The sequence below is a fragment of the Panthera tigris genome, chromosome B2 (genome assembly GCF_018350195.1).
Source record: "Panthera tigris isolate Pti1 chromosome B2, P.tigris_Pti1_mat1.1, whole genome shotgun sequence".
In the NCBI taxonomy this organism is placed as follows: Eukaryota; Metazoa; Chordata; class Mammalia; order Carnivora; family Felidae; genus Panthera; species Panthera tigris.
Window position 1 is genome coordinate 150,064,440 of NC_056664.1, and position 25,226 is coordinate 150,089,665.

The 25,226-nt window shown below is 59.7% G+C and overlaps 1 protein-coding gene and 1 long non-coding RNA gene across 2 annotated transcripts; one reads left to right on the plus strand and one right to left on the minus strand.

Annotated features, from left to right (window-relative positions):
* Nucleotides 1-2,948: 2,948 nt before the first annotated feature.
* THBS2 (thrombospondin 2) lies at nucleotides 2,949-24,669 on the minus strand. Its single transcript, XM_042987550.1, has 21 exons — nucleotides 24,607-24,669; nucleotides 21,993-22,064; nucleotides 19,826-20,382; nucleotides 18,579-18,663; nucleotides 15,925-16,121; nucleotides 14,755-14,895; nucleotides 14,123-14,219; nucleotides 13,498-13,668; nucleotides 13,182-13,358; nucleotides 12,333-12,506; nucleotides 11,521-11,648; nucleotides 11,298-11,450; nucleotides 10,628-10,846; nucleotides 9,605-9,712; nucleotides 8,852-9,011; nucleotides 7,491-7,609; nucleotides 6,702-6,936; nucleotides 4,818-5,045; nucleotides 4,058-4,329; nucleotides 3,508-3,605; nucleotides 2,949-3,096 (listed from the first exon to the last, which is right to left on the minus strand). The coding sequence occupies exons 2-21, from the start codon at nucleotides 22,042-22,044 to the stop codon at nucleotides 2,949-2,951; spliced, it is 3,519 nt and encodes a 1,172-aa protein (XP_042843484.1). The 5' UTR covers nucleotides 22,045-22,064; nucleotides 24,607-24,669.
* On the plus strand, nucleotides 15,252-18,280 carry LOC122238823. The gene is made up of 2 exons (XR_006218013.1): nucleotides 15,252-15,783; nucleotides 15,937-18,280. It is a non-coding gene; the product is annotated as an uncharacterized LOC122238823 (long non-coding RNA).
* Nucleotides 24,670-25,226: the final 557 nt, after the last annotated feature.

Genomic DNA, 25,226 nt, shown 5'->3' on the forward strand with positions numbered 1-25,226 from the left:
CCCAGCAGGAACCCTGCTAATTCTTCTTAAAAAAGGGAAAGAGATTCGTTTATAGAAAACCTTTTTACAATTTATTTCCTGTTATTAATCTTTAAAGTATAAAAATGAGGCTGCAGCTAGATAGAAGCAGGGTTTCAGTGGTGAGATTCTGACCATGTGAACAAATAAATAAATATTTACAGTCTTTGGCAAAACAAATGAAGTTTCATCAATCTGGAAGAGAAGTTTGTTCAAAAAAAAAAAAACATAAATAATTTACCGAAAAAATATGGTACATTCTAAATATTCACATCATCATCGCACAGCACTGCGTTGTTCGTCCGAGCGACAGCAACACGGACACCTGTGCACTCTCCGCGGCCGTTACATTTAGTCCAGTTCCCAAACCCCCGCCGTCTGGGAACACAGCTCCAAAAACTAAGTGGACAGTGCAGCAAAACAAAAAGTCAACCTCAAAGGAAGCGACAAACACAACTTTATCAAATGAAATGTGCAAGTTAGGACAAGAGTTATGGATCCTCTGTATTCCACACTATGGGATCGAGATAGAAACATAGAAGCGAGATCGCTATGAACAGAAAGGGGAGAAACATTTGCCCGCATCAGACAGGTAAGACAAACTTCTCTTATTAAACCCCTTATGTGGAGGGAGATTAATATTTCCTGCAGAAAGAACATGCAATTTAAAGCGAAAACGAAAAAACAAAAACAAAAAAACAAAAACAAAAAAAATCGGGTATATCATTGTATAACTGATTAACAGGTGTGTCTGGCAAGGCTTGATGCTGATTTTTCTTCAGCATTTAAGGTTTCAAATCCTACGTACAGCAGAGAACAGGGGCACATACCGGATTAGGGCGTTGGCAACAGTATAAATTAAGGTTCCTTTATCAAGTCTTCGTCATCATTTATTTATTCCCCTTCATTTGAAACACGCTTTGTCGTGACAACAGCATATCGTAAAGCTTGTATCTCGGCAGGAAGGTATTTCCTTGCAACTACATCTTTGTATCATATGTGTGCTCTACGTGTATCCCTAGAAATCATGCTATACGTGTGTTACTTGACACATTTAAAATAAGTTATGGTGAATGAAGCTGCATCCTAAAGTCATTTAATAAATATTAACATTTCTAACTGGAACCTTAATGAAAAGTGTTGCCAAACTAGGTAAGCAACTTTTGCAGAGTTGCAAAGCCCAGAGGAGGAATGAGATGCTAAAGTGCTCTTGCTGACCCGTGGTCTGGAGCCGGGCCCCGGAAAAGACTCACGCAGAGACCCTGGCGCTCAGAGAGCAGAACCAAGGGACACGCGGACTTCCCTCCAGCCCGCCGCCGCGGTGGGAGCGCCCACTTCCCTCCGCTAACTTCACCAACGGAGGCCAAGTACGGGACTTCGGACTCCACCGCTGTGGGGGGGGGGGGGGGACAGTGGGGGAAGGGGCTTCCGTTTGTCCTCGTGACCACCACTCAAGTTCCAGTTAGAGAGCCGGCCCCCCACGTCGGACGAGATCTCCCGACCTCTGCTACCAGCACGACTCCAGACTCCGTGAACCCGACAGGACTGGCTGCTGTGGGACGGCTCGGACCCAAGAGTGGAAATGGCTTTAAGCACTGAAAGTCGTGCAGCGATATTTTTTTCTGCTTAATTTATGATAATGGCTTGCGCACAATATTCCCTTCAACTCCATATACACATAAATACAGTAAGTAATTACATTTTATATGTAAACGTCATTCTTTTTAAACAAACAAGAAGCGATGTAATGCCGAGCTCAATTGTCACTGCGCGGCATCTCCTGCATCATCAAGCTGTCTTCTGGGCCGGACGTTCACCTGTGGGGCCCACGACCAGTCCCCTCTGAAGGCGCTCGGGCGTGGGGTTGATGTCGGTGAAGGACCCCCAGCGTCAGGGTCAAGGACGGGAGCTGCTGCTAAAGAGAGCGAAGCCGGAAGCACCAGCACAGACTAGGGGTCTAGGCAACAGCGTCTACAGTACGTTTCTGGAAATGCAGCCGGTCTTGTTTAGACATCTACAAAATAAACAATACACAGAACGAGGGTGGCTGCACCATGGGTTTTGCTTCGTTTTGTTTTGTTTTACCTGCAACCGAAATATCATTTTAATTTTAAAAAGCCTCCACAGTGTGGACGGGTGTGCGAAGGGTGGCGTGTGTGGGAACGCGTCGGGTCTTTGCCCCACGGAGGGCTGAGGAGACTTCTCCAGAAGCAATGTGCTCGCGTTCCCTTTCTCCCCTTGTGGGTAATTTTCAGTGTGTGAATTCTGAGAAGCATCTCAGAGCCTCACTGACCTCATCTGTAGGAGGGAATGTTTTCATGTCCTCGTGAAGGTATGGGGTCAGACACTACGGTGAGCCAAGTATCTTTCTAGACAGATAACTACAGAGAACCCCCTCCCTCCCTCCCTCCCTCCCCCTTTCCTCCCCCTTCCCTCCCTCCTTCCTCTCTCCCTCTTCCTCCTTCCCTCCCTCCTTCCTCTCCCTCTTCCCTCCTTCCCTCCCTCCCTCTTCCCTCCCTCCTTCCTCCTTCCCTCTTTCCTCCCTCCCCCCTCCCTCCCTCTTCCCTCCTTCCACCTTCCCTCCTCCCTCCTTCCCCCCTCCCTCCCTCCCTTCCTGTTTTCAGCAAAGGTAGCAATCTAAAATCTAAAATGCCATGGGGGGCCCAGAAGCTGTAAGGAATGCACAGTCACAGGACGGAACGCAAGGTGAATGGGCAGAGCCTGGGAATAACTGGAAAGTGTTTGCTCCACCAGAGACATTCACATTCAATTTAAAACAAACAGATAACGAAACGGGACACGACGCAAGCCAGCAAACAAAGCAGCTGCCATCAGCGTATTGCCGTGACGTGCCTTTCAAGGCAGGAAAGTTACATGCGTGTCTGTCTCTCCCCCACTCTGTGCCACAAGCCGCCCACAGAGCCGTGTTCTCACCCACCTCGGCACTCGTATTTGAGGTCTGAGAAATAGACCATTTCCTGCGAGAACACAAACAGACCCAGCCGCCCGCCGGCATACGTTTGGTCATAGATGGGTCCCGAGTCCGCCATGACCTGTTTTCCTTCATGCACTAAGACTCTGAACACAGGGGTGCGGGGGAAAGAAACAAGGTGTGAATGGCAGAGGGCGGGAGGTCCGTCCTCACGGGGCGCCGCCCCAACACCCACCCCTCCCCACGACAGGTGCTTCAGCCTCAGCCAGAGTGCTCTCCAGTCCCCACCACCTCGGCCTCCCTCCCCGTGGCCTTCGGGTGACATTGAAGCCACGTGCGCTGGGCCCACCCTCTAGGCCGGAGCCTAGGTGGTAGGGAGGGGGCCCCGACCTAATGCCCGGAGCAGGACCCCACGTGCTGATGGCTCCCTGACAGGAGGGCAGCACGTGGGCGAGTCAGCCTCATGCTCAGACAGTGAGTCTGTGCTTCCCCCGTCCTGGCCTCTCACTAGTGCTGGGGACACTGGGTGGAAGTCGCTGGCACTGGGCCACCCTCACCTTATGTAGCCCGTCTTCGGTCTGTGGGTCAGATGCCACCTGTAAGCAGTGTAGTCTTTCCAGCCAACGTTTTTGGGGTCGTGCCATAACGTGCGCACCTGAGAAAACATCAGTCTTGAGTACGGGTGCCGTCCCACAGCACGGACGGGAGCGCCTGTGGCTCACGCGGCCATGAGCCTCGGGAGCGGACCCAAGTCCGCCGACAGGGGCCAGCAGGTCAGTGCCACCGGCACAGGCGTCAGAGCCAGAGCCACGGATGCGATTCCGGATCCCCTGCTTCCTCAACGTGGGACCTTGGGCAAAACAGTTGGCCTTTGAAAACCCAGTTGTCCTCACCTCTAGAAGACAGTAGAATCACACGTAACTTACAAGAGGATCATCGACCGGGTGTACGGAAACACCAAGACCAGGCATGGCGTCCTTAATCGGGTAGGCGCTCAATACGGGACTGTTAAAATTACTGTCACTTGGGTTACAATTAAGGAGAACACAAAGGCTGGGCATCTTCGGGGCGAGAACGGCTCTCTTGAGCGTGCTCCCGGCGCCTCACCTGGCCTTGCGTGTTCCCGGTATGCCAGAGCGCGTTCCTCAGGTGCTCGCCGGTGCCCGTGGTGGAGTTCACCACCTTGAGGGACACGCCCGAGTAGCCGTAAGCCCGCGTGGGCTGCTCTTCCCAGTAGGTCTGGGTGACCTGCTTCCACATGACCACGTAGAAGCGGCTGCTGGACTGGTAGCCGAAGACAAAGCCGGCGTAGTCATCGTCCCGGTCGGTGTTGACGTAGAACGTGCCGCTGAAGTCCACGGACCCGAACTCGTCAAAACCTGGATGTCAAAGGGGACTTTCGGTGGCGAGGTTCAGGCGGGCCCGGCCCCGGAGGACGTGCCCGGGTCGGCCCCGGGACCGGCGGGCGTGGGCCGGAGGAGGCTGGGCTGGGCCCTTGTCTCACACCCACCTCCGCTTCGTGGCTCTGGGGTTCATGAATGTCTGGGATCTAACATCTTCAGACCCCACTTCCTGAGTCTGGCAGACCGTTACTGTATGACATAGTATCTTGTAAATCAAATCCACACATAAGATGGCTTACTGAGCACGACCTCACGGATGCCTGCCTCCCCATTCCCTCCGTCGAGACCATCTGGCAGGCGTGCCTCCCCATTCCCTCCGTCGAGACCATCTGGCAGGCGTGGAAGGACGGGCACCCCAGAGACCACCCTGACCCCACCACACGGCTCTACAGAGCCTCCCGCATGCCCCGTGGGCACCCTGCCCCCAGGAACCACGAAGGGCGGTGCGAATCCCGAAGGCTCACCGACAGCGATGCCGGGGTCCGAGTTGGCCGTCTGCACCAGCTCCTTGCCCTGATGGCGAATGACCCAGTTGGGGTCGATCTGAGTGGTGCCCTTCGGGTCCAGGTGGACCATCTGGAAGTTCCTGAAGTCGGTCTCGCTGATGGCACTGTTCTCGGGACACACGTCATCGATGTCTGGGATGCTGTCGTTGTCAAAGTCGTCTTTGCAAGCGTCCCCACGCCCGTCCCCTGGCGGCGGATAGAAAGAGAACACACGGTGGGTGGTTGGCCGTCAGCCTTTCCTCGGTGTTCTGTGGGGCCCTCATGCTCATCCTCCCTACTGCGTGGGGCTGGGGGGCTCCCGGGAGCCTGGCGCGGTGCTCAGAGTGTGGACAGCAGGCTCCTGCTCACCCCCGCGGGTGTCCCCCGAGACTCGGCCTCAGGCTGGGGGGGGGGGGGCTGCGCCTCCAGCTTATTCTCTGACAGGTTCCAGAACGTCTCCTGACAACTTTCATCATCACCCTTGCCTGAAATCTATTCGGATTTAAAGCGGAGCTCTTACTCTACCAATGACTCTCCTTGGGGAGGTACGGACTTTTCTCTGGAACCTTCTTCTCAACCTGTCCAGTGAGGTGGTGGGCGGGGTGCGGGCCTGGCAGGCCCCCAGATCACTGGTGGGGGGAGGCGCGGGGGGCCTTGGCCTGTGACCCCCACAGCTGTCCCGTCCAGGGGACGGACGTTAATGTTCTCAGCTATAGCTCGTTTCACCAGGAGAACAGGCACGGAGCCCGGCTGATTCCCGCCGCGTCCTGCGGGGTCTGCTCGGCTGAGCGCACCTGAGGCCCACGCTCGCGCAGGAGGAGCCGGAAGGCACACCGCGCGCTCAGGGCCGGCCTCTCCCCACCCCGGCCCGCCGCCCCCGGGCTCCCGCGGGTCAGCTTGGGCCGAGCGCTGGCTCCAGGCAGGGTTCCCGCCCCCTGCTGGAGTCGGCCGCGTGGCTCTGCGCGCTCAGATCCCGGGTCCCCCACTCGCCTGTGAGTCACGTTGGCTCGGACGCCCACACCCCGTCTCAGGTCCCAAAGGCTGGGCGGCCCACACGCGCCGGGGCCCCCGAAGCCACCTTCTCACGGCTCCCCCGGGACCCCCGAACACGGCGTGCACCTCGCCGCCTACTCCACACCCTCCCCGTGGCCCCACTTCCTCAAGACCCTGCCCCCGACGCTGCCCACTGGTTGCGGGCCGCGCGGGGAACCCCGTTCCTTTTCCTGACATTTCACACCCCCTTCTCCTTTGCTTTGTCCTTGAAAGAATAAACCCCCAACCCTCTCTGAGCCCAGATCCCACCTCATCCCGCTCGTGACAGGCACGTCTCTGCAGAGACCGCTCATAGCTTCTGCGTGGAGCCTATGGGCTGGCGGGCACGCGCGAAGCTGCGGCACAGGGGCGGGGCACGGATCGCCCGAGGGGGTGGGGCATGGATTGTCCGAGGGGGCGGGACACATACTGTCCGAGGAGGCGGGGCACCGATCGCCTGAGGGGGCGGGGCACGGATCGCCCGAGGGGGTGGGGCATGGATCGTCCGAGGAGGCGGGACACATACTGTCCGAGGAGGCGGGGCACCGATCGCCCGAGGGGGTGGGGCACAGATCGTCTGAGGGGGCGGGACACATACTGTCCGAGGAGGCGGGGCACAGATCCTCCAAGGGGGTGGGGCATGGATCGTCCGAGGGGGCGGGACACATACTGTCTGAGGAGGCGGGGTGCCTGCCATCTGATGGGGCGGGGCACGGATCACCCGAGGGGGCGGGGCACAGATCCTCCAAGGGGGTGGGGCATGGATCGCCCGAGGGGGTGGGGCACGGTACCTCAGAGGGTACCTACCGTCTGAGGGGGCGGGGCACCTACCATCGGAGTCCTCCTGGCCAGGGTTGGAGACAAGCCGGCAGTTGTCCCTGTCGTCTGGGACCCCGTCGTTGTCATCGTCTGAGTCACAGGCATCGCCCTGGCCGTCGTGGTCGTGGTCGGCCTGGTTGGCGTTGGGGATGTAGGGGCAGTTGTCTTGGTTGTTCTGGTGGCCATCGTCGTCGATGTCATCATTGTTGTCACACTGGTCTCCCACGAGGTCGTTGTCCACGTCAGTCTGGGGGACAGGGCAGGGAACGGGCTGAGCACCTGCCGGGTGGACGGGCGCCAGGCTGGTCGTGGCCGCAGACCTTGGGGCTGGGCCGCCCCCTGCTGCAGGCGAGCAGCGGAGTCTGCGACTTGGGCAGCACCCTGTGTGACCCAGCTACATGGACTCGCTTCCCGGAAAGAAGAGGCCGGAGAAGCAAGCGCCTTTGTGATGTCATCTGCAACAGTGTATCCCACAGACGACAGCAACACCTTACGTTCTGTGTCTTCCAGAGGCAAGTCTGGAAGAGAAGCCAGTCCCCACGTTTGTGTCAGGGAAACAGGCAGATAGCAGAGGGCGGGTGCCCGGTCCCCTCAGACAGGGAGGGCCCACGAACGCAGCCGTGGCCACCGAGATTGAAGCCTGCTCAATAAGTTTTCAATTAAAATTATTGAAAAGCCCACGCTGTCCCTGCGTGGCAGCACTAATGGAAAGCCACAAAGACACGTATATCCATGAATGATTAGGTGCCCTGACCCCCCCTTCTGCTCACACACACCCCCATCGGTCACCTAATCAATTACCTGATCAGGGTTGTGCACCAGGGGACAGTTGTCGCAGTGATCGCCCACGCCATCCCCGTCTGTGTCTCTCTGGTCCGTGTTGTAGACGTAGGGACAATTGTCCCGCTCGTTGAAGACGTCTGCAGATGTTCGGGGAAAATGAGTGTGCTAGCTTAGAAAGAGCACAGAGCTTTTCCCGGCACATTAAGTAACTTACAGCCGAACTTCGGTTTCGTAAAAAAGGAGCTAAGAATACGGGAAAGTGTGAATATTATCAGATCGTGAAAGACCATATGTCAGGTTTCCCATTGAAGCCCAAGATGCCTTAGTTTAAAACAGAGCCACTCTCGGAGGCTTCCGGGTGATTCTGCATGGCAAGGAGCTGTCACCCGTGTTCACACGTGTCACCTCTGAGCTCCCCGTGTCGAGTCTTTCCCCCGGATCCATTCCACAAACAGGCCGCGAGCCCGTAGGAACTGAGCATGGACGTGCTTCGCGGAGGAGCGTGCCCACGGCAGAGGCTGGCAGGTGCAATACCTTACTTCAAGAGCCCTGGAAGGGGATAGTGGATCCCAGGACACTGGGGCCGTGAGAAACCTGAATTTACAGCGGCAGCAGCAACCCCGTCCGATGGCACAGCCAACCCTCACGATCGCTGCATCGAGAGGAGCGCGCGAGACGGGCCGAGGCTCCTCTCGCCCGGGCCAGGTGGGGCCCGAGGGAGCAGGGCAGGGGGCAGCGGGAACAGACCCCCAAGAAGGGCTGGCGCGCGCTCCAGCCGCTGCCGAGACACAGAGAGGCGTGAGTCGGCTCAGCCTGCAGACGCCTGGTGGGCGGCGGGCGACCACTGCCGCTGGCGGATGGGCTCCTTTCCGGGGCACCGGCCTCTCCGGCTGAATGTGGCCTGATGGTGTCCGAGGCTCCTGACAGCCGGGGACGCTCGGGGTGCTTTGCCATGGCCGTGCCGTGAATAGCTGGAAGTAAGGGTGTGGGCAGAAAAAACCCGGGACAGGGCGGCAGACGCGCCTCCCTGCGGTGTGGTTTGGTGAGGACACAGGACGGAACACTTGGGCCTCTGACGGTGACGCGGTCACAAGTGCCAACAGGGGACACAAGCGTGAAGGACACGGGGCACAGGACTAGGGGCCTGGGTCACGGAAGGAAGATGCCACATCCGTGGTTTCACAAAGGGAGTTCCTGAGGCTGGCGACCCCGCCAGCGACCCCGGGAAGGACGGGCCTGGCGAGGCTGGGCTCCCGCGAGAACAGCTTAAGGCACCGTTTACCCTGGCACCGGTCTGCAGGTGCGGCTGAGCCTGTGTGGCACCCGCGGGACGGAGCGCCAGGCGGCAGACACGCGTCCGCGGCAGGGGCAGAACTGACCGTCTCCGTCAATGTCCACGGAGCACGCGTCGCCCTCGCCGTTGTTGTCCGTGTCGATCTGCGCCGGGTTGTGCACATACGGGCAGTTGTCACAGCGGTCCCCGACTTCATCTTTGTCATAGTCGAACTGGCGGGGGTTGAAGAGAAGCTGGCAGTTGTCCTACGGAAAGGCAAGGGAAGAGGTTGGGACACCGCGAGGACGTCGCCGGGCTGCACATCACTCACTCCGGGAGGATCAGACGACCCACACGGAGCCAGTCGGCCTCGGCCCCGCGCTTTCCTGCCGTCAAACCACTTTCTGATTATCTATGCGTCTGCCGCTGAAATGGAGAGATTTCATGGCAGAGACGACATAACCGTATACGTCACGCTGAGAACAGGTCTGCCAGCGTCACGTGAGCGAGTGAGTGAGGGGTTAGTGGGTCAGGAGAGGCGGGTGTGGTGAGGCTGTGCGGAGACAGGCAGCCTAGTCGGTCCCTTCTGTGAATGTGAAGTCACCCGGTGGACAGTTTCCCCGCAGGTTTCAGTAAAGGCAAGCACATCGCTCATGGTGGGCACAGCGGCGCCCCAGCTGGCACCCACAGGAGGGCAGGCGGTCCCCTGCACGCAGACGCCCACGGCCAGTCGCGCTGGCCGGTCACCGCACGCTGCACACGGCCTGCGCCCTGTCAGGGCCGGGTTGCGTGTGCGGGATCGCAGATCCCGCCGAGTGCGGGGCCCCCGGGACAAAGCTCTCCTCCCCGCCACCCCCACCTTCTCATCGTCCACGCCGTCGTTGTCGTCATCATCGTCACAGGCGTCACCGGTCCCGTCCTTGTCAAAGTCTTCTTGCCCGGAATTCGGCAGCAGGGGGCAGTTGTCCTGCAATCAGAGGGCACACACGAGTCATAACAACACTCGGGGGGGCGGAGGGTAAACCCTCGGGCACGGAGCTGACGGTGCCAGGGTCACGCGCTGTCCTCAGTGGGGGCGAGGCCAGGGACGCGCGTGTTTCTCCTCAAGGCTGCCCTGGAGACGCCGCACCGCCGCCCGTGCTTCCAGACCGGGGAAGCTCGTGCCCCGTGCCCAGGACCCCGGCGGCCACGGGAGAGCAGAAACCCAAGGAGAGGGAGGGGCTGCCGCTCTGGAAGCCCGGAGGAGGGCCGAACCCCCGGAGACCTCTCACGTCCCGACGTCAGAGTCCCATTCTGCACATTCGTGCCCTCCGCCCTCCTCAGCCAACAGGTGCCAGGAGTCAAGCACAGACCTCTGTTCAGAATCCAGGGCATAGAGTCCAAATCCTCTCCCCCGTGACCGGCGTGATTAGAAAAATCACTTGGCTTCAACGAGCCGAGTTGTAATTCAAACCTGCGTGGCGGTGGTGAAGCGTGTATTTCAGTCGTGTTCACCCTTGGGTCTCAGAAGTTCCAGGGTGGCCTCCAGACAGATCCACAGGGACCTAGGTCCCATCGAGGCACGGCTCCTGGGGCCTGTCCGCAGCCAGCGAAGGGTTGGTGGCCCGGCTCCCCCAGTCCCACGAACGTGGGCGAAACCTGAGTTTCTCCGGCAAGTTCCCTCACTGAGAGCAGAAGCCCAGGCGGGGCGGGGGTGCAGCTGGGAACCACCTCGCACCCCCAGCTCTTCAGACCGACAGATTGTCTGCAAGTGGCCACAGTGGCCCTGAATGGGACTTCCTGGAGCCAGTGGGAGGTGGGGTGGGGGGGGCGGCGGGGGGAGCAGAGGGTGGAGGGGAGGCAGGAGGTGGAAGTAGGGGGGAGGCAGGAGGCCAGCGCTCACCTTGATGCAGTGGTAGGTGGCATTGGTGGAGCACACCAGGTTCTTGTTGGGCCAGCCGTCCAGGTCCGAGTCCTCCCCGCAGATGAGCCCGTCTCCCGCGTAGCCCGTCTGGCACTCACACTTGTACATGGGGTCGCTGAAGTGTCCCAGGTAGATGCACTCCGCGTGCTTGTGGCAGGCGTGAGTCTTGTCTTTGCACGGGTTCTCAGGCTCACACACCTGCGGGAAGGCGGCCTCGTGGTTAGGACGCACCGAGACCCCACCCCTCACGTGCGGGTCTGAGGCCGACGCTCCGGGACAAGGGCAGGGGTGCAGGGTCCCGCCCGCCGGGTGCCGCAGGGACCCGGAGCCTCGGAGCTGTGCTCTCTGCTCTCCAGAAGCGACCCTGAGGTCCAAGCCCGCAGGTGACCGTGCGGGGTCGCCAGCATACAGTGGTCACGCCGGTCCTCTCGGGCTCCCTGCGGGAAAGTTCAGGTCTGCCCCCGCCAGGCTGATCGGTCAGGGTGGTGGACAGGCTCTGACAGCCCTCCGCCTGCTTCCCAGGAGTCAGCACCCCTTGCCTCCTCGCCCAGGGAGGCCGCCTGGTATTCTCTGACTGCCCCCCAGTGCTCTGGGGTCTTCCCGACTGATTTACAGCCTTTTCCCAGAACACAAGCGGTCGGTTGCTCACCTGCTTCTCCGTCCTGGCCACCTCCAGGCCGACGCCAAAGGGCTGGGTCCCTTTGTAGCGAGGGGGGCACGGCAGGCAGTGGAAGCCGGGATTGGTGTTGACGCAGCGCTGGGCTCTGCCCACGGTGAAGCAGACGTCGGTGACCACGGCACACTGCGGGATGAGCGGGGGTGAGCACCGACCCCGGCTCCGCGGGCACCCCTTCCCCGGGCCGGGCACCCACCTCGTCCAGGTCCTCACAGTGTGTGCCGTTGCCCAGGAAGCCCACGGGGCAGGCGCCGCAGGACCAGGAGCCGTCTGGAAAGCTGCTGCACTCGGCACCGGGGAAGCACGGGTTGGACAAGCAGCCGTCTGCGAAGGACGACACAGAGCGGGGTCGGCTCGGGCGGGCGCACCCGGGAGGCCGCCGGGACGCAATCATCTGCGCCCGGGGAGGCGTCTGTCCAGCACCCGGGTTCAGTAAGGGGAAACTGAGTCACTTGGTATATGCTGGCAACGTGCTTGCCCTCCCAGAATTTATCTTTAAATAGTAAAAGATAGGGGCGCCTGGGTGGCTCGGTCGGTTAAGTGTCCGACTTCGGCTCAGGTTACGATCTCACGGTGCGTGGGTTCGAGCCCCGCGTCGGGCTCTGTGCTGACAGCTCGGGGCCTGGAGCCTGCTTCGGATTCTGTGTCTCCCTCTCTCTCTGCCCCTCCCTGATGCACACTCTGTCTCCCTCTCTCTCAAAAATAAATAAACATAAAAAAAAATAGTAAAGATAGAGGCTACAGGCGCATAGGCGCATGGGGGGCTGATGGGTGATTGTCGTCACGCAGGATGTTCCACAAAACCGTGGAGGAGCACGGCTGTTAAAAGCAGTTGTCCTCATGAGCATAGAACTAATCTCTCCCTTCTGTATTTCCTACTTTTCTACTTTTTATGTCTTCTATTTTTATGTTTTTAACCAGAATAAAAACGCGGTGGCTTCTTCAGAGGGGCTGAAGCGTGCAGACCACAGGGACACAGGCGCTTTCGTGTCCCGCCCGCACACCCACCTACAGGACAGCTCCTCTTATTGCACATCTGACGCTCTTGGACGTCCCCCACGCAGTCCTTGCCCCCGTGCTGGGGCTCGGGGCTGTTACAGACGCGCGTCCGCTCCCGGATCCCTCCGGCACAGGTGACCGTGCAGGCTGACCACGGGGACCAGGGGCTCCACCGGCCGTCGACTGAGGGCAGAGAGCACAGAGGGTCAGCGCGGAGCCTGACCTACACGGGGGCTCCCGGTGGGAGGGAAAGAGCCGGGATGGAGCGGGGTCTCCAGACGTGGGAGGGAAACTGGAAAGAGCATCCTTTCCTGAACCTGAGCTCGGGGGTGATGCGGACGACAGGTTTCAGCTGGCTTTGTTTTCCCTCCCAGGGGGAGAAGTCCCACAGACCGGGGTCTAGAGGCGGAAAGCTGCCCACACAGGCACACCTGCCAGGTGAGGGGTGCTCGCATCTGAAACGTCCCATGAAGCTCAAGTTCATCTTATTGGACAACTTGGCAGCGAGAGGATCACCCTGCACTCCCCTTTTCCCTGGCTGTCTCTGCACTTCATGAACGGGGCTTCCGGAACAGGGTCCTGGCACCCCGGGGCCCGGGGCCAGCTGGCTGCAGGCTGCAGGGGGCCGTCTCCCGAGACCCCCTGTTCCATGCTGTCTACCCATCCCCCGGTAAAGGCACGTGTCACACTGCCCAGGGGTCAGGCTGACTTGTCCCTTAGTTAGCAGTAATTTAACTGAGCTGGTTCACCATCAGGATGTACCCTCAGGCCAGCTCCGGCAAGGAGCCAGCCAGGGGACAGCACGTCTCTTCCGCCCAGTCCTGCGCTGGGCCCACCCCCCGCCTCCACCCCACTTACTTGGACACGGGGTGCCCTGGCAGCCTTTGGTCTCCCGGCCACTCCCCTTGCAATTCTTGCCCCCCATCTGGGGGACGGGCGAGTTGCAGAGCCGGATGCGAGTGATGTTGCCCACGCCGCAGGTCACAGAGCAGGAAGACCACGGCGACCAGTGGCTCCAGCCCCCGTCCTGCCGGACTAGCACACAGAGGAACACGGAGACATCAGGGTGAGGCAGGGGCTGGCCGTCCCAGGCGTCTGCTCACGCCCAAGCCGGAGAGCCCGTCCCTGCGATCTGGCCCCGCCCTGCGGACGAGGAGTGGCCTCTGACACTCACTTCGGTGGTCACACTTGCCCAGGCTGCACGCCCGCGTCTGGATGGACGGCCCCAGGCAGGTGTTGCTGGTGACATCACACGACCGCCCTCTCTGCTGGGTGCCCGACCCGCAGGTGGCGGAGCACTGGGTCCACTCCGCCCACGGGGACCAGCCCTCCTCGCCGTCCAGCGCTGGTGGGAAGCACAAGGGCCTGTCGGGCCTCTGCCCACCCTGCCACGGACGGACCGCCCGTGAAGTGGCCCACGAGGCAGAGTCCGTGCGCTCGGGAGAGCAGGTGTGCCCCCTCCCACGAGCAGGGTCCCCGGCGGGGCAGACGCCCACACCTGGGTCGGGACTCAGAGCTGCTCTCCCCAGCAAGACGGAGGGCACGTGGGGATGCCCACGGAGAGTGACAGAAGCCAAGAGGCCTACTGTCCCCGCTCTGCACTGCTCCCTCCCTGCCAGGTGACCCGACAGGACCCTGAACTCCGAGGTCGTGGGTGTGGACGGCCTCGGGGTGAAGTGGCCCTGATCCCTCCCCTCCATCCCGCTAAGCCCCTCCACCGCCTGCGGGTCACCGGGAAGACAGCAAACAAGCAGGAGGCGGACGAAGCAGATGGAACCCCCCGCTCCTCGCACACTAACAGTGGAAGCAGGAAGGACAGCATTCTCCCTCCACGAAGGACGGGTTGGCACAGGTCGCCGGCGGGCAGGTGATTTGGTGGCAAACGGTTTTAAATTTCTGCAAGCAGAGAAAGGTGTCTGTGTGACCCTTTTGTCTCCAAAAGCAGGCGTCAGGGCAAGGGCGGGACTCAAGGGCCCGGAGGGCGGCTGTGCCCGTCCCGACGCCGCAGGCCCTGGAAACAGAGGAGGGCCTTCTGCACACCGCAGGCCGGGGGACCAACCTGGCGTGCGCTGCCCGACCCCCGAGGCCGCCATCGTGAGAACGGGGTGCGTTCGCCAAGGGGAAGAGGCTAAGCTACCCACTGACCTCTGTGTGGGCAGTGACCTGCACCCCCAGGCCCCCAGGAGCGGCCTGAAGCTGCACACGCCCGGCCCCCTCCCGCCTCCCGGGAGACACCAGCCGGACCGGTCACCTCCTGGAGCTTGTCTCTCGTGTGCGACGCGGTGAGGTGGGCTGGAGCCCTACTTACGGTCAGTGCCCCGTGCCCGCCCTCGTATCAGCTGTCCCGGCGCACCTGCGCGCGTTTGCGGCCCGCAGGGGAGACCGGGGAGCCCGCCTCCCTGCCCCGCGCAGAGGTGTCCCCGGCCCTCACCTTGCAGGTGCATTTGGTGCAGCTGTCCACCACCCAGGTTTCATTTTCCGCGAAGAAGCGGCCGTCCTGCCAGCAGGCGGACATGTTCCTGGTCTTGGGCGGGCCGCCGATGAGCTCCCAGAGGACCTGGTTGTCGTTGGACTGGAAGATCGAGGGAAACGTTTACGTGTGGGCGGAAGCAACGTCCTCATCGCGCTCACAGACGGGAGAGGAGGCTCCTCCCTCAGGGAAGGGTGCCCCCGGCCCGTGTAGCACTGACTGCCGTGCGGCCGGCTCTGTGGGAGGAGAGCTGGGGCCACGTGAGGCCTCGCCACGCGGGGTCACGTCCCAGCGATCCCAGCGGGCTGCCGACCGCCTGTCACCCTCCAGGGGTGCTCCACTCACGTGGCCGCATCCCACGGCGTCTGCCCGCCCTCCTCTGAATCCCTACCTCTTCCTCCTGCACACAGTGGGTGCTCAGCGGGAGGCAGTGGGTGCGGGCGGGGGTACTGTTTGAACTCTTGCCCCCATTCCTGCCCCAGGGGCACACACCTGCTGGAAAGTTCCAGAAGAGGCACAGCCTCCTCCGGGTGCTTCCCCACCCGCGCGTCCTGGCCGTGCCCATTCTCCCGACCGCCCACGGAGTGGGGGTGATCGGGTCCCACCCCATCCCCAGCCCCTTGACGTGGAGCAGAGGGTGGGGACGGCTGCCCGCCGAGCGGCTGTGCGACGCCACCAGGGCGTGAGGCGACCCCAGACCTGCAGACCTTCCCGGCCACTCTTCCCCGCTGCCCCTGTCACTTCTGTTAGGCACCATGTGTTCCCGTCCCCTGGGCCCAGCTGAGGGCCTGTCTCGGGTCACACAGCTACAAGAACATGGCTCCCATCAGTGCCCTTTTCTAAACCTGAAGGGACCCAAGACGGTGTTTTCCTTCTGACGTCCCCTTACGTCCCGGACCTGCGGCCAGTCCTCCCACACCCATCCTGTTCAGGCTCGGGGACACGAGCGTCCCCCGGGTAAGAGCCATCCTGGAGGACGTGGAGCCACAGGTATCTGTCGTTCAGGGTCCTCTGCCCGCCCACCTGCCCTCCACTGCCCTGCGCTTGGGCCAAGCGCCTTGTCAGTGCGTCAGAGGGGGCTTGCGGGTGAGGTCGCGCCTGTATGGCAGGAAGCAGCCGCCAGGCACCCACCACTTTCCGCAGGTTCTCGTGAAGCTGGTTCACGATGACGTGCAGCCCCGACAGCTCGGTGATCATGGTGCCCAGTTCCTCGCAGGAGCGTTCGCACACCTCCGGCCTCCTGTGCGCGCCTGGGCCCGCGTACTCCGTGGCCACCTGAGGGCTCAGGTGCAGTGTCTCCGTGTTCTCGCTGATGGCGTTGGCTTCGGCTGCGGGAAGCAGTGGGTGCAGTGAGCACGGGGGAGAGCGGCCGCGCAGACGTGGGCTTGGGACGGAACGAAAGAGCGAAACACTGGGGCTGGGGCTCTGCACCCACATGTGGCTCAGGCAGAGGAGAGGTGACCACCTCCTTTGCTGACAGCCGTCGCTGTGCCCCGGAGCCTGCTCCCCAGCACGTGTCCCCGCAGCTCCTCGCTCACCCTGTTCTCTATCCAAACGCCCTTTGTTTTGGCCCCTTGCTCCGCATCAAGATGGATGCAGCCGGCGGTCTTCACGCCAAGCAGTGTCCACCAAACCTCACCTGCCTCTCCCTCATTCCCGTGTCCTCTGGAGGGAAGGGCAGACGCCCTCAGAAGCACGACCTTGGGGACTCCCCCTCGCTGCCCCTGAAACCGCACAAACCCCCTGGGGCTCTCGCATGGGACGTACGTGGCCAGGACACAAACAGCAAACTACTTGGGCCGGTCCGGAGACAGGCGTCATCCCCCGAGGGAGCCGGGCCGGCCCAGCCATGCCCCCAGCCCTCCAGTCACTGTCACAGGAGTGAAATGCCCTGTTTCTCTCAGCATCTCACTACTGAGTTACACCTTCTGGAAGCTACAGATCTGCCAGGACTACTGCTGGGGACTTACTACTTGGTCATGAATCCTTGCCGCAATCACTCTGACCTCGGGAGTTCCCCTGGCTTACTGCACGGAAAAGGGCACAGACCACATGGACATAAACGCATCAGTCACTGACCATAGGTATCAGATGGGAAACGGTCCCGCACCCACAGATGTGCCCCGGGGCCTGATTTCAGACAGACCTGAGCAGGACAGGACAACACACAGTCAGGGCGTCTACTCCCCCTGATGAAAGGCCTGGCAGGGTCGCCCGGGGGCAGAGCTGGGACCGGGACCGGGGCGCCCTTCCCCCCCTCAAGGGTGAAATGTCCCCCCCTGCCCACAGAGCAGACCACCAGGCATGACGCTCAGCTTTTACGTAAACACAAGCACAGTCTGTCCGTCAGGGTCCCGAGAGCCGCCCTCTGCCTCCGTGTTGTTGAGCCTTCCCGGAGGGGTTAGTGTCATACGTCTGTTCACTATCTTAGCCCCTCCTGAAACTTTTGCTTTTTAATGACCACTTCCTCCCCCGAGAAAGTCAGCGGCTAAAATCACAGGGGCCAATAGTTTGCACGTTAGCCAAGCTGCGGACACGGGGTGAGGTCTGAGCCGCAGCGGCTGTGGCAAACGAGGGGCCGGTCACAGGAGCCGTTACAAATGTCCCTTCACGCCACAGTCCGGCCAAAACGCGCTGTTCTAATCCTCACCTGCCCTGAATTTCCACTGAGTGAGTGTGGAAGATCTGCCGAGGGACAGAGGACAGGGGACAGGACAGAAGGACAGGGGATAGCCTCAGACAAAGATGAGGCCTCCGTGGGGGACCGTCAGCCGCCAGCCAGATGCAGGCGGAGGAACAGAGCGGGCATCCCCACGCCTAAGATGGGGGAGTGACAGCTCCCAGCTCCAGGGGGGGTGCGGGTCCCAGAGCCGCACCTGTGCGTTACGGACATCACATCCTATGTATTCCTGACACGCTGATCATGAGAAAACGATTGATCTTTGTCATAATTTACAGTTGACATGAGGAAGGGGCCTCGGTGCAAATAAATCACAACGTGAACCATATTGGGAGACTCTCGGCCCAGGTGGGCACACAGGTGGTCACACACGGCAGCGGTGGGACCCCCGGAGCCTCTGTTTCTTTATGGTAAAATGAACGAGCCTGTCTCTAAGGTGTTTTGAAGATTCAGTGACACACTGAGTTTAAAGAGCCCAGCAGAGTGAACTTCATAAATTAAATGCTCAAGAAAATGTAGGCAATTATGGCTGGAGGTAAATTCAAACTGCGATTAGCATTCGATGCAGGATTATCTGTCAATGGTTCAGGCAGCGAAAATGTTTCCAGAATAGGGCTGTGTCAACAGCCGTGAAGAGTGAAGAAAACCTCCATCAACGTAGCCGACAGATACCCATGCTGTTACCCAGAGAGATGATCGTCACCCATTAACAGACAGGAAAATTTTCGTGTAATCATGTTAAAATGCAGAGATTGGTCTTTTGGTTTATGAAATTGATTATTTTGTATTATTAAAATATGTTCGAAATTACTGTTTCAAGCAGTTTGTCATTTTCAGATGTCAACATGTCCGAGTTGACCAGCTAACTCCTTCAGAGACAATAACGGCACTTTATTACAATATTTTTTCTTAAATCCCCACTAGCCCCCCAATACACATGCACACACACACACACACACACGGGCACGCAAATGCATGTACAGGCGCACTCACCCACGCGCGGATACACGCACTCACACACGTGCGCATACACGCTCCCGTCGTAGCAGAAATCCATCCGAGACGAGAAATGAGATGTGAAATACACTGTTCAAAACACACCTACCTCCCTGACTTTGCTGACAACCTTTCTTGCTTAGAACATCTTCCACTGAGTTTTCGAACACTAAGTAGATGTTCTGCAGCAAACCCTGGAATGCACGTGAGGAGACAAATAGAGCAACAGATACACATCAAACGATGCCAAGCTAAACGACGTTTTAAAAACACAAGACGTCATCTTATTCCCGTGCTGCTACACGCAGCAGGCTGGAACTCTCTTTATCGTGGGTCAGTCTGGTGTCTGGCTGACGGGCTCGGAAGGGCACGCGGTCCCGGACGTGGACACTCCGTCTCAAAGGTGAGCGTCTGTGCTCCCACGGCAGGGCCACGGGGGCTTCCTGACGGCCACCAGAAGTCAGTTCAACAACCGGGTAAGGGCGCCAGCCTCGGGCTCAACTGAATTTAAACGCACGATCGTTTCCCCAGAAGACACACGATAACGTGCCAACACTGCGCTGTAGGTTCTAAACCCGTGTGGTTTTAGAAAGATCTTCCAAAAACTATTTTAACATGAACATATTTTAAGATGAACATGGAATTTTTCCCTCATAAACCAACAGCCCTCTCCTGAAAAAGCATGGCTCTTACTCTGCTCTCCTCGCCTCTCAGTGCTAAACGGGGAGTCTGGAGATTACCAGAACATTCCACGGGGGCCGATTCCTTGGCCATCAAATCCGTCTTCGGCCGGAAAAACGACGGCCGTTTGCCCAGGTAAAAAGCACACCGGGACCACGTGCCCTGCTTATTTGTGGTTTAGAAAGGGGGGTGTTATCTGTGCGTGCATGTGTGTGTGTGTGTGTGCGTGTGTTGTCCACGTGAGTGTGAGTGTGCACACATGTGCATGAGTACGGTGTTCGTGCACACATGTGTGTGATTGGGTGTGTCAGTGCGTGCACCTCTGCGTGTGCTCTGTGTGTGCGTGTGCACGTGTGTGGTGTTGTCTGTGTGGGTGCGTGTGCACATGTACAGTGTGTGCACATGGGTGCCATTGGGTGGGTGGGTGTGTGCACATGCGTGTGATTGGGTGTGGGCGTGTGTATCCATGCGGGTGCGTTTGTGTGCACGCGCGTGTGTGTGCGCACGTCTGTGTGCCTGCACGTGGCGGGAGCCCACGTATGTCTGCGTGGTGCGTGTCTCCCGGGCCTGACCTCTTCCAACACGGCATCGCGTTAAGAGATGCCCTCGCCGCTCAGCCCCCAGCAGAGCCCGTCCCCGTGCCTCGTGCCGCGGCCGCGACCCTGCTGTACGTACCCGGAAGTGATTGTCTCGAGCAGAGCCTTTGGCCACGTACATCCTGCTCTTTTCTGTCCGCAGCCGCTCGTAGAAAGGCTCGTCCAGCGTGAAACTGTCGATCAGGTCGCAGCCCACGTACAAGCTGTAGGTCTCCCCCGTCACCTGCACGGTGATGTTCTTCCACTGGGAGTCAGCCAGGCCCACGTCCTCCAGGGAGATAACGTGCTGAGCGCCGTCTATCCAGTAGGTGAGGTCCAGCGTGTCGGCCGGGCCGTTGGACACGATCTCGAACTGCCTCTGGGAGGCGCCGGGGCCCTCCAGAGCCAGGAGCGTGCCCCGGGACTTGGGGTCCTGCTTCAGGCTGGCCGTGAGAAAGAAGCCCTCTTTCTGCCTCACGATCTTGGCGATCTTGCCGAGGTAATCTGCGCTCACGGGTGGGATGTAGTCAAAGCGGACAAAACGATACGCTGGCACGTTGGGGTCAGGCCCCCGGAACTGCTTGGCCCCGATGGTCTTCCGGTTTATGTTGCTGATGCTGAAAAGGTCGAAGGCGGTGTCCTCGTCCCGGTCACCAGCTGCCCGTGGGGACAGAGCAGGGAGGTTACCGCGGGCACGAACCCGGAGGGGCCTTTTTACACACGGGGCAGCAGACCCTGATCCCAGGGGGTGTCCCCTTTCCGCTGGGCGCTGATGGCAGCTCTTCTGCGGCACCGTCTCCCTCTCTCTCCCCAGTGGGGCCCCGGAGGCAGCTGCTGCTCGAGCTGCTCGTCCGTGCCCGTTCGGGAGCGAGCCGGCGCCAGAAGGCTGCGTCCCCATCAGCCCGCACTCCGCAGCCAGGCCTCCTGGGGGGAGGCAGCGCTGCCCTGATTTGGGCCCTGGGGCACCTTCCGGAGCCCGTCCCGCACCGGGCTCTCTGCTGCTCTCCCACCCAGGTCTGAGGCTCAGGCGCAGCCCTGCTTCTACCATTTGATTGCCCAGAAAACATTCCTGCAGAAGAAATGCGTCTTTGTCCTTGCTATCCACGCTCTCTCCGTCGCTCTCTTATGGAGACCACCTGACTCCCACAAGTTACGCCGGTGTCTCCATTTGCGGAAGTTTATCCGCAACCCCGCCGAGCACCCCGGGGAAGGCTCTGAGACAGCGGGAGTCTCAGGCCTGCGAGGAAAGGGCTTTAAGTCACCATCTGGATGGCCGGACCTTCCCAAAATGTAACAGGGTAGACGATTCAACGCGATTCACTGAGCAGGAAGTTTAAACGAAGCATGGCTTTTCATCCCCTGTGCGGCGAGTCAAAGCACGAGCTTCAGAGCCGCTTACAGAGGTGTCAGCCGGCCACCACCCTGGCGGAGCCGCTGGGCCATCCGCCAAAATGCTTAAAGAGTTAACAGCGCTGACCCAGCAACGTTCCTTCTGGAACCTGTCCTGAGGATATAATCTCAAATACCGGGAGAGAGACGGAGTCACAGCTGGGTTCCCTGTGGCGTCACTTACACTGGCGACGCCGGAGTAATGCTGTACCTGGAGACTGGTCTAAACAACAGCACGATCTACCTTTGGATGGAATATTATCCGGTCATTAAAGGCCATGTTGTGTGAAAATAAGCACACGGAAAAACACTGACGTTGCATTTTCAAGTAGGAAAAAAAGTAGGAAGAAAAGAAGTTATAGAACACCAGGCCCTTCCAGTGTTAGAAACTCAGCGTGTAAAAATATAAAAGCTGACTGTGCATGGCCAGTGTTGTGTCACCAGACGAAAGAGTGTGTTTCTCTAATACCTGGATTTTCCAAAAAGAGAGAATTTCCTACTGGGGCACCCGAGTGGCTCAGTCATTTGAGTGCCTGACTCTTGATTTGGGCTCGGGTTGTGACCTCGTGGTTCGTGAGATCGAGCCCTGCGTCAGGCTCCATTCTGTCAGTGCAGAGCCTGCCTGGGATTCTCTCTCCCTCTCTCTCTGCTCCTCCCCCCCCCCACTCATGCACATGCACTCTCTAAATTAATTAAGTAACAAACTTAAGCAAAGATTTAAAAATAAGAAATAATTTCCTCTTACGTGGACTCAGAAGTGAGTAAATATTTATTTAAAAGGAAGTTCTGAATGTTCTACCCTGGTAGGAACCTCAGCCACAGCCTTACCTGCGGGGGCGCGAGCGGCCCCGACAAGCAGAGCCACTGTCCACACTCACCTCGCGCGCCGGACGCAGCCCAGAGGGCGAGCAGGACCAGATCCCAGAGCATCCTGCTTCGGCGGAGGAACCCTGCGGACAAGCCAGGCCCTGGTTACGCAGGCGCACAACACGCACGGCAGTGATTTCCAGTGTCGACCGCCGTCTTCACCCACACGAACGTTTACGCGGTTTGTGCCTCGAAACCAGCAGTAAGTGCATTTGTGGGAAGTAAAAGCCGGGTAAGAAACGGGCCTTTCAAGTGGGGCTCTTCCGACTCGAGCTCCTATCACTGGACGAGCATTCGTTGACAAAGCAGGGCGCTGATCACATTCCCAATATTCATATTATCTGATCTCACGACGACCCGAGAGGCAAATACTATTGTTATCATCCCCATTTTGCGGATGGGTAAGTGAAGGACCGGAAAAGTTAAGCGCTGGCCCAGAGCAAGGCCGCTGGTGAGCGTGGCCAGGCCTGAAACCCAGGGAGTGTGAATTTAGAAAAATTCCGGCACCATCGAGACAATAATCTACGAAGGCACCGTTGAGCAGATGGCCAAGAAGAAAAAAGTCAGGCCTAACTTAGAATAAACCTTAACTGTACGCAGGAGAAATAAACTGAACTCGGTGTGTCCCAACCACAGGAAAACATAGCATTCTACTTAGCAATCACTTTTACTCGGCTGTTCTATTTTCCTGCGGGCCTGTTTTTCCATTCTTGAGGATTTTCAGTTGGCATGGTTCAGGCCAGCAGACGCCGGGCCGGGAGTCAGGAGACCTGGACGGAAGCCCGCTCGGCCGTTAACCCCTGCCCCGCCTCGGGGCTCCCGTGCCAGCATCTCGCAGGGGCGCGCGGGGCACGGAGCTCCCTCCCAGCGGTGGGCGGCATCCGGCTCTGAATCAAAGCCAAACCGAGACCCCGGCCCGGCTCTCAGACGACGGCAAAGCTCGTTAGCGCCTCGGGGTCGCGGAAATCCTAAGGAGTGCCCCCCCGCCCCCCAGAAGCATCTGGTAAACTGGAAACAGTCATCCTCCTGGGCTGGAGGAATGTTCCCCAGGAGAAGAGGCCACTCTGCAGGCCCCTGGGATCCCTCCGGAGTCCGGCTCCCGCCGCTCACAACCTCCTCACAAACAAGTCGGGGCGTCGTTGTTCTCACGTGGCCCCGGCGAGCGGCCGGCCCCGGCGGGCAAGCCCTCGCGGCCCAACCTCCCTGCCTCAGTTTCCTCACCTGCAGAATGAGGAATAGTTGTGTAAATCCCGTGCCAGACAAGGTCACCGTGAGAAATGAGTTCGGCGAGTTAACACTGTAGAGGCTCACGCGGCACGGTGGGCGCAGAGGCATCTGCTGAACGTGCCGCGTGGCTGTCCCCCTGGCCCGCTTTTCCCGCGGCTCTCTGGGGGGCAGCCGTGCCGCTAATAGGTTCCTCAACGGACTGAGCCACACGCGTCAACACTCGGGTGCTCGGAGCCACACCTGGCGCTCAGTGAGCACCGCGTTCGTGCTTTAGGAGGAAACGGGGCCAGCGCCTCCGGAACGCCTCCCCTGTGTCCCCTCGACCAGATGCGTGCCGTCTGTCCCCGCAGAGGGGACAGCTGGCTCTGGCAAACCGGGCTCCGTCCAAAATGTGCTTTTTCAAGTCCTGGGGGCCCAGCTTCCCAAGTGTCAGCTACACAGCGTAAACGGAACTCCGTTCCAACAAAATCAAGCCCTCTGCCCCCTGGAAGCGGAGAGTCTCTGGGTATGCACGCTCTGCCGTCGGTCACATGAGTGAGAGGGACCCATGGTGTCCGGTGGGAGCGCGACGGCGGCAAGGGCTCAGCAGGACCAGGAATCCCTGGGCCAGCCGTTCCGTGCCCACGGCTGGTCCGCGGCAGCACCCGGGCCGTGTCACGTCCTAGGACACGCAGTCAGGCACCCGGACACACACGCACAGTGTGTCCGTGGCCCCATCTTCTCCAAAGACTTTCTGCAGCAGAATGTGATTAGAACTCACACAGATGTGTTCACACCCGTTTGTACGAGCCATCCGGGCAACGGTCACCACCGGGAGGTGTGCAGTCCCTCCCTCGAGAGGGGCCCGGTCGCACGGGAGCCTCCTGCCCCCCGTGGCTCAGCAGCGCCTTCTGGCGCCGCCCGGGCCTCTCCTGGTGCTGATCGTCCCCCGCTCGTAGCCACAGCCGGGCGGGGGTCCCCGGGCCCCTCACACACCCACAGCGTACGCTCAAGCACACTCTCACTGTCAGAGACGCTGAGAGTTGGAGTGTCTGTAACCTCTCTCGTGACCGTTTTCACTTTTTCAGGAGGGCTTTTCTCTGACGCCCTCCTCAGGGTCCCCCATCAATGACCAAGACACAAGCGTGCACCCCGGCTCACGGGCAGGTACGCCCGCAGGAGGCACCAGGACCGTGGGACCAGACCACCTCCGAGGGAGCTCGCGGCGCGGCCGCTGCGGACGCGAGGCTTCCAAGCGCGAAGACGCGTTAACGGCCAAGCTTCACCTTACAGCATAGATCGGTTTGCACTTTTCCTTCTCCCTCCTCAGAAACCAAAACAGCCTTTTCTGAAAATTAAAGTACAACGCAGTGGCTTTCTAATAACTTTTACAAGGTAAATCTTTTATACACTTCTTACCTGGGACGCCGAACGGCTGTGGCGAGGGCTGACTGGGTGCCGGGGACGGAGCCCGGAGGACCAGGTCCACGGCGTGCGGAGCGGGGGTCAGCAGCCTCCTCTTTATATGCTCCGGTCTCCTGGGTGGTGCTGTCAGTCAGACCCGGGAGGAAGCGCGCTCAATCCATCCTTCGAAGCAGTGACATAATCCCCCTCCGATCTCGCATTCGCTCCGAGCACCTGGCACACGGGCGCTGGGCTGCCCGCTCCCGCCGGCCCCTCCAGCTGGGGGACGGCAGAGGCGGAGCCACGGGAGAGGGGAAGGCAGGCAGGCGCTGGCTTTTCCTGTCTTCTCTCAGGAAATAAAACGCTATAAATACAACCAGCGAGGTTGGCTGCAACTCCCCTTTTCGGCTTCAGAGACAGAATGCAAGTTCCAGGGTTTAAACAAGTTTCACGCCGGCCGGGCTGAGGAGGTCTTTCCAAAGCAGACAGGTCACGACCGAGAAGACGCAAAGCATACGCCGCCGGGGTCGATGTGCTGAGGAAGTTATTCTGTGGCTGAATTAATTTATCATGTGCAGAATAAATATTTAACCTAAAGGGAAGTCGGGAAATGTTACTTTCTGCAGTTAGATGAC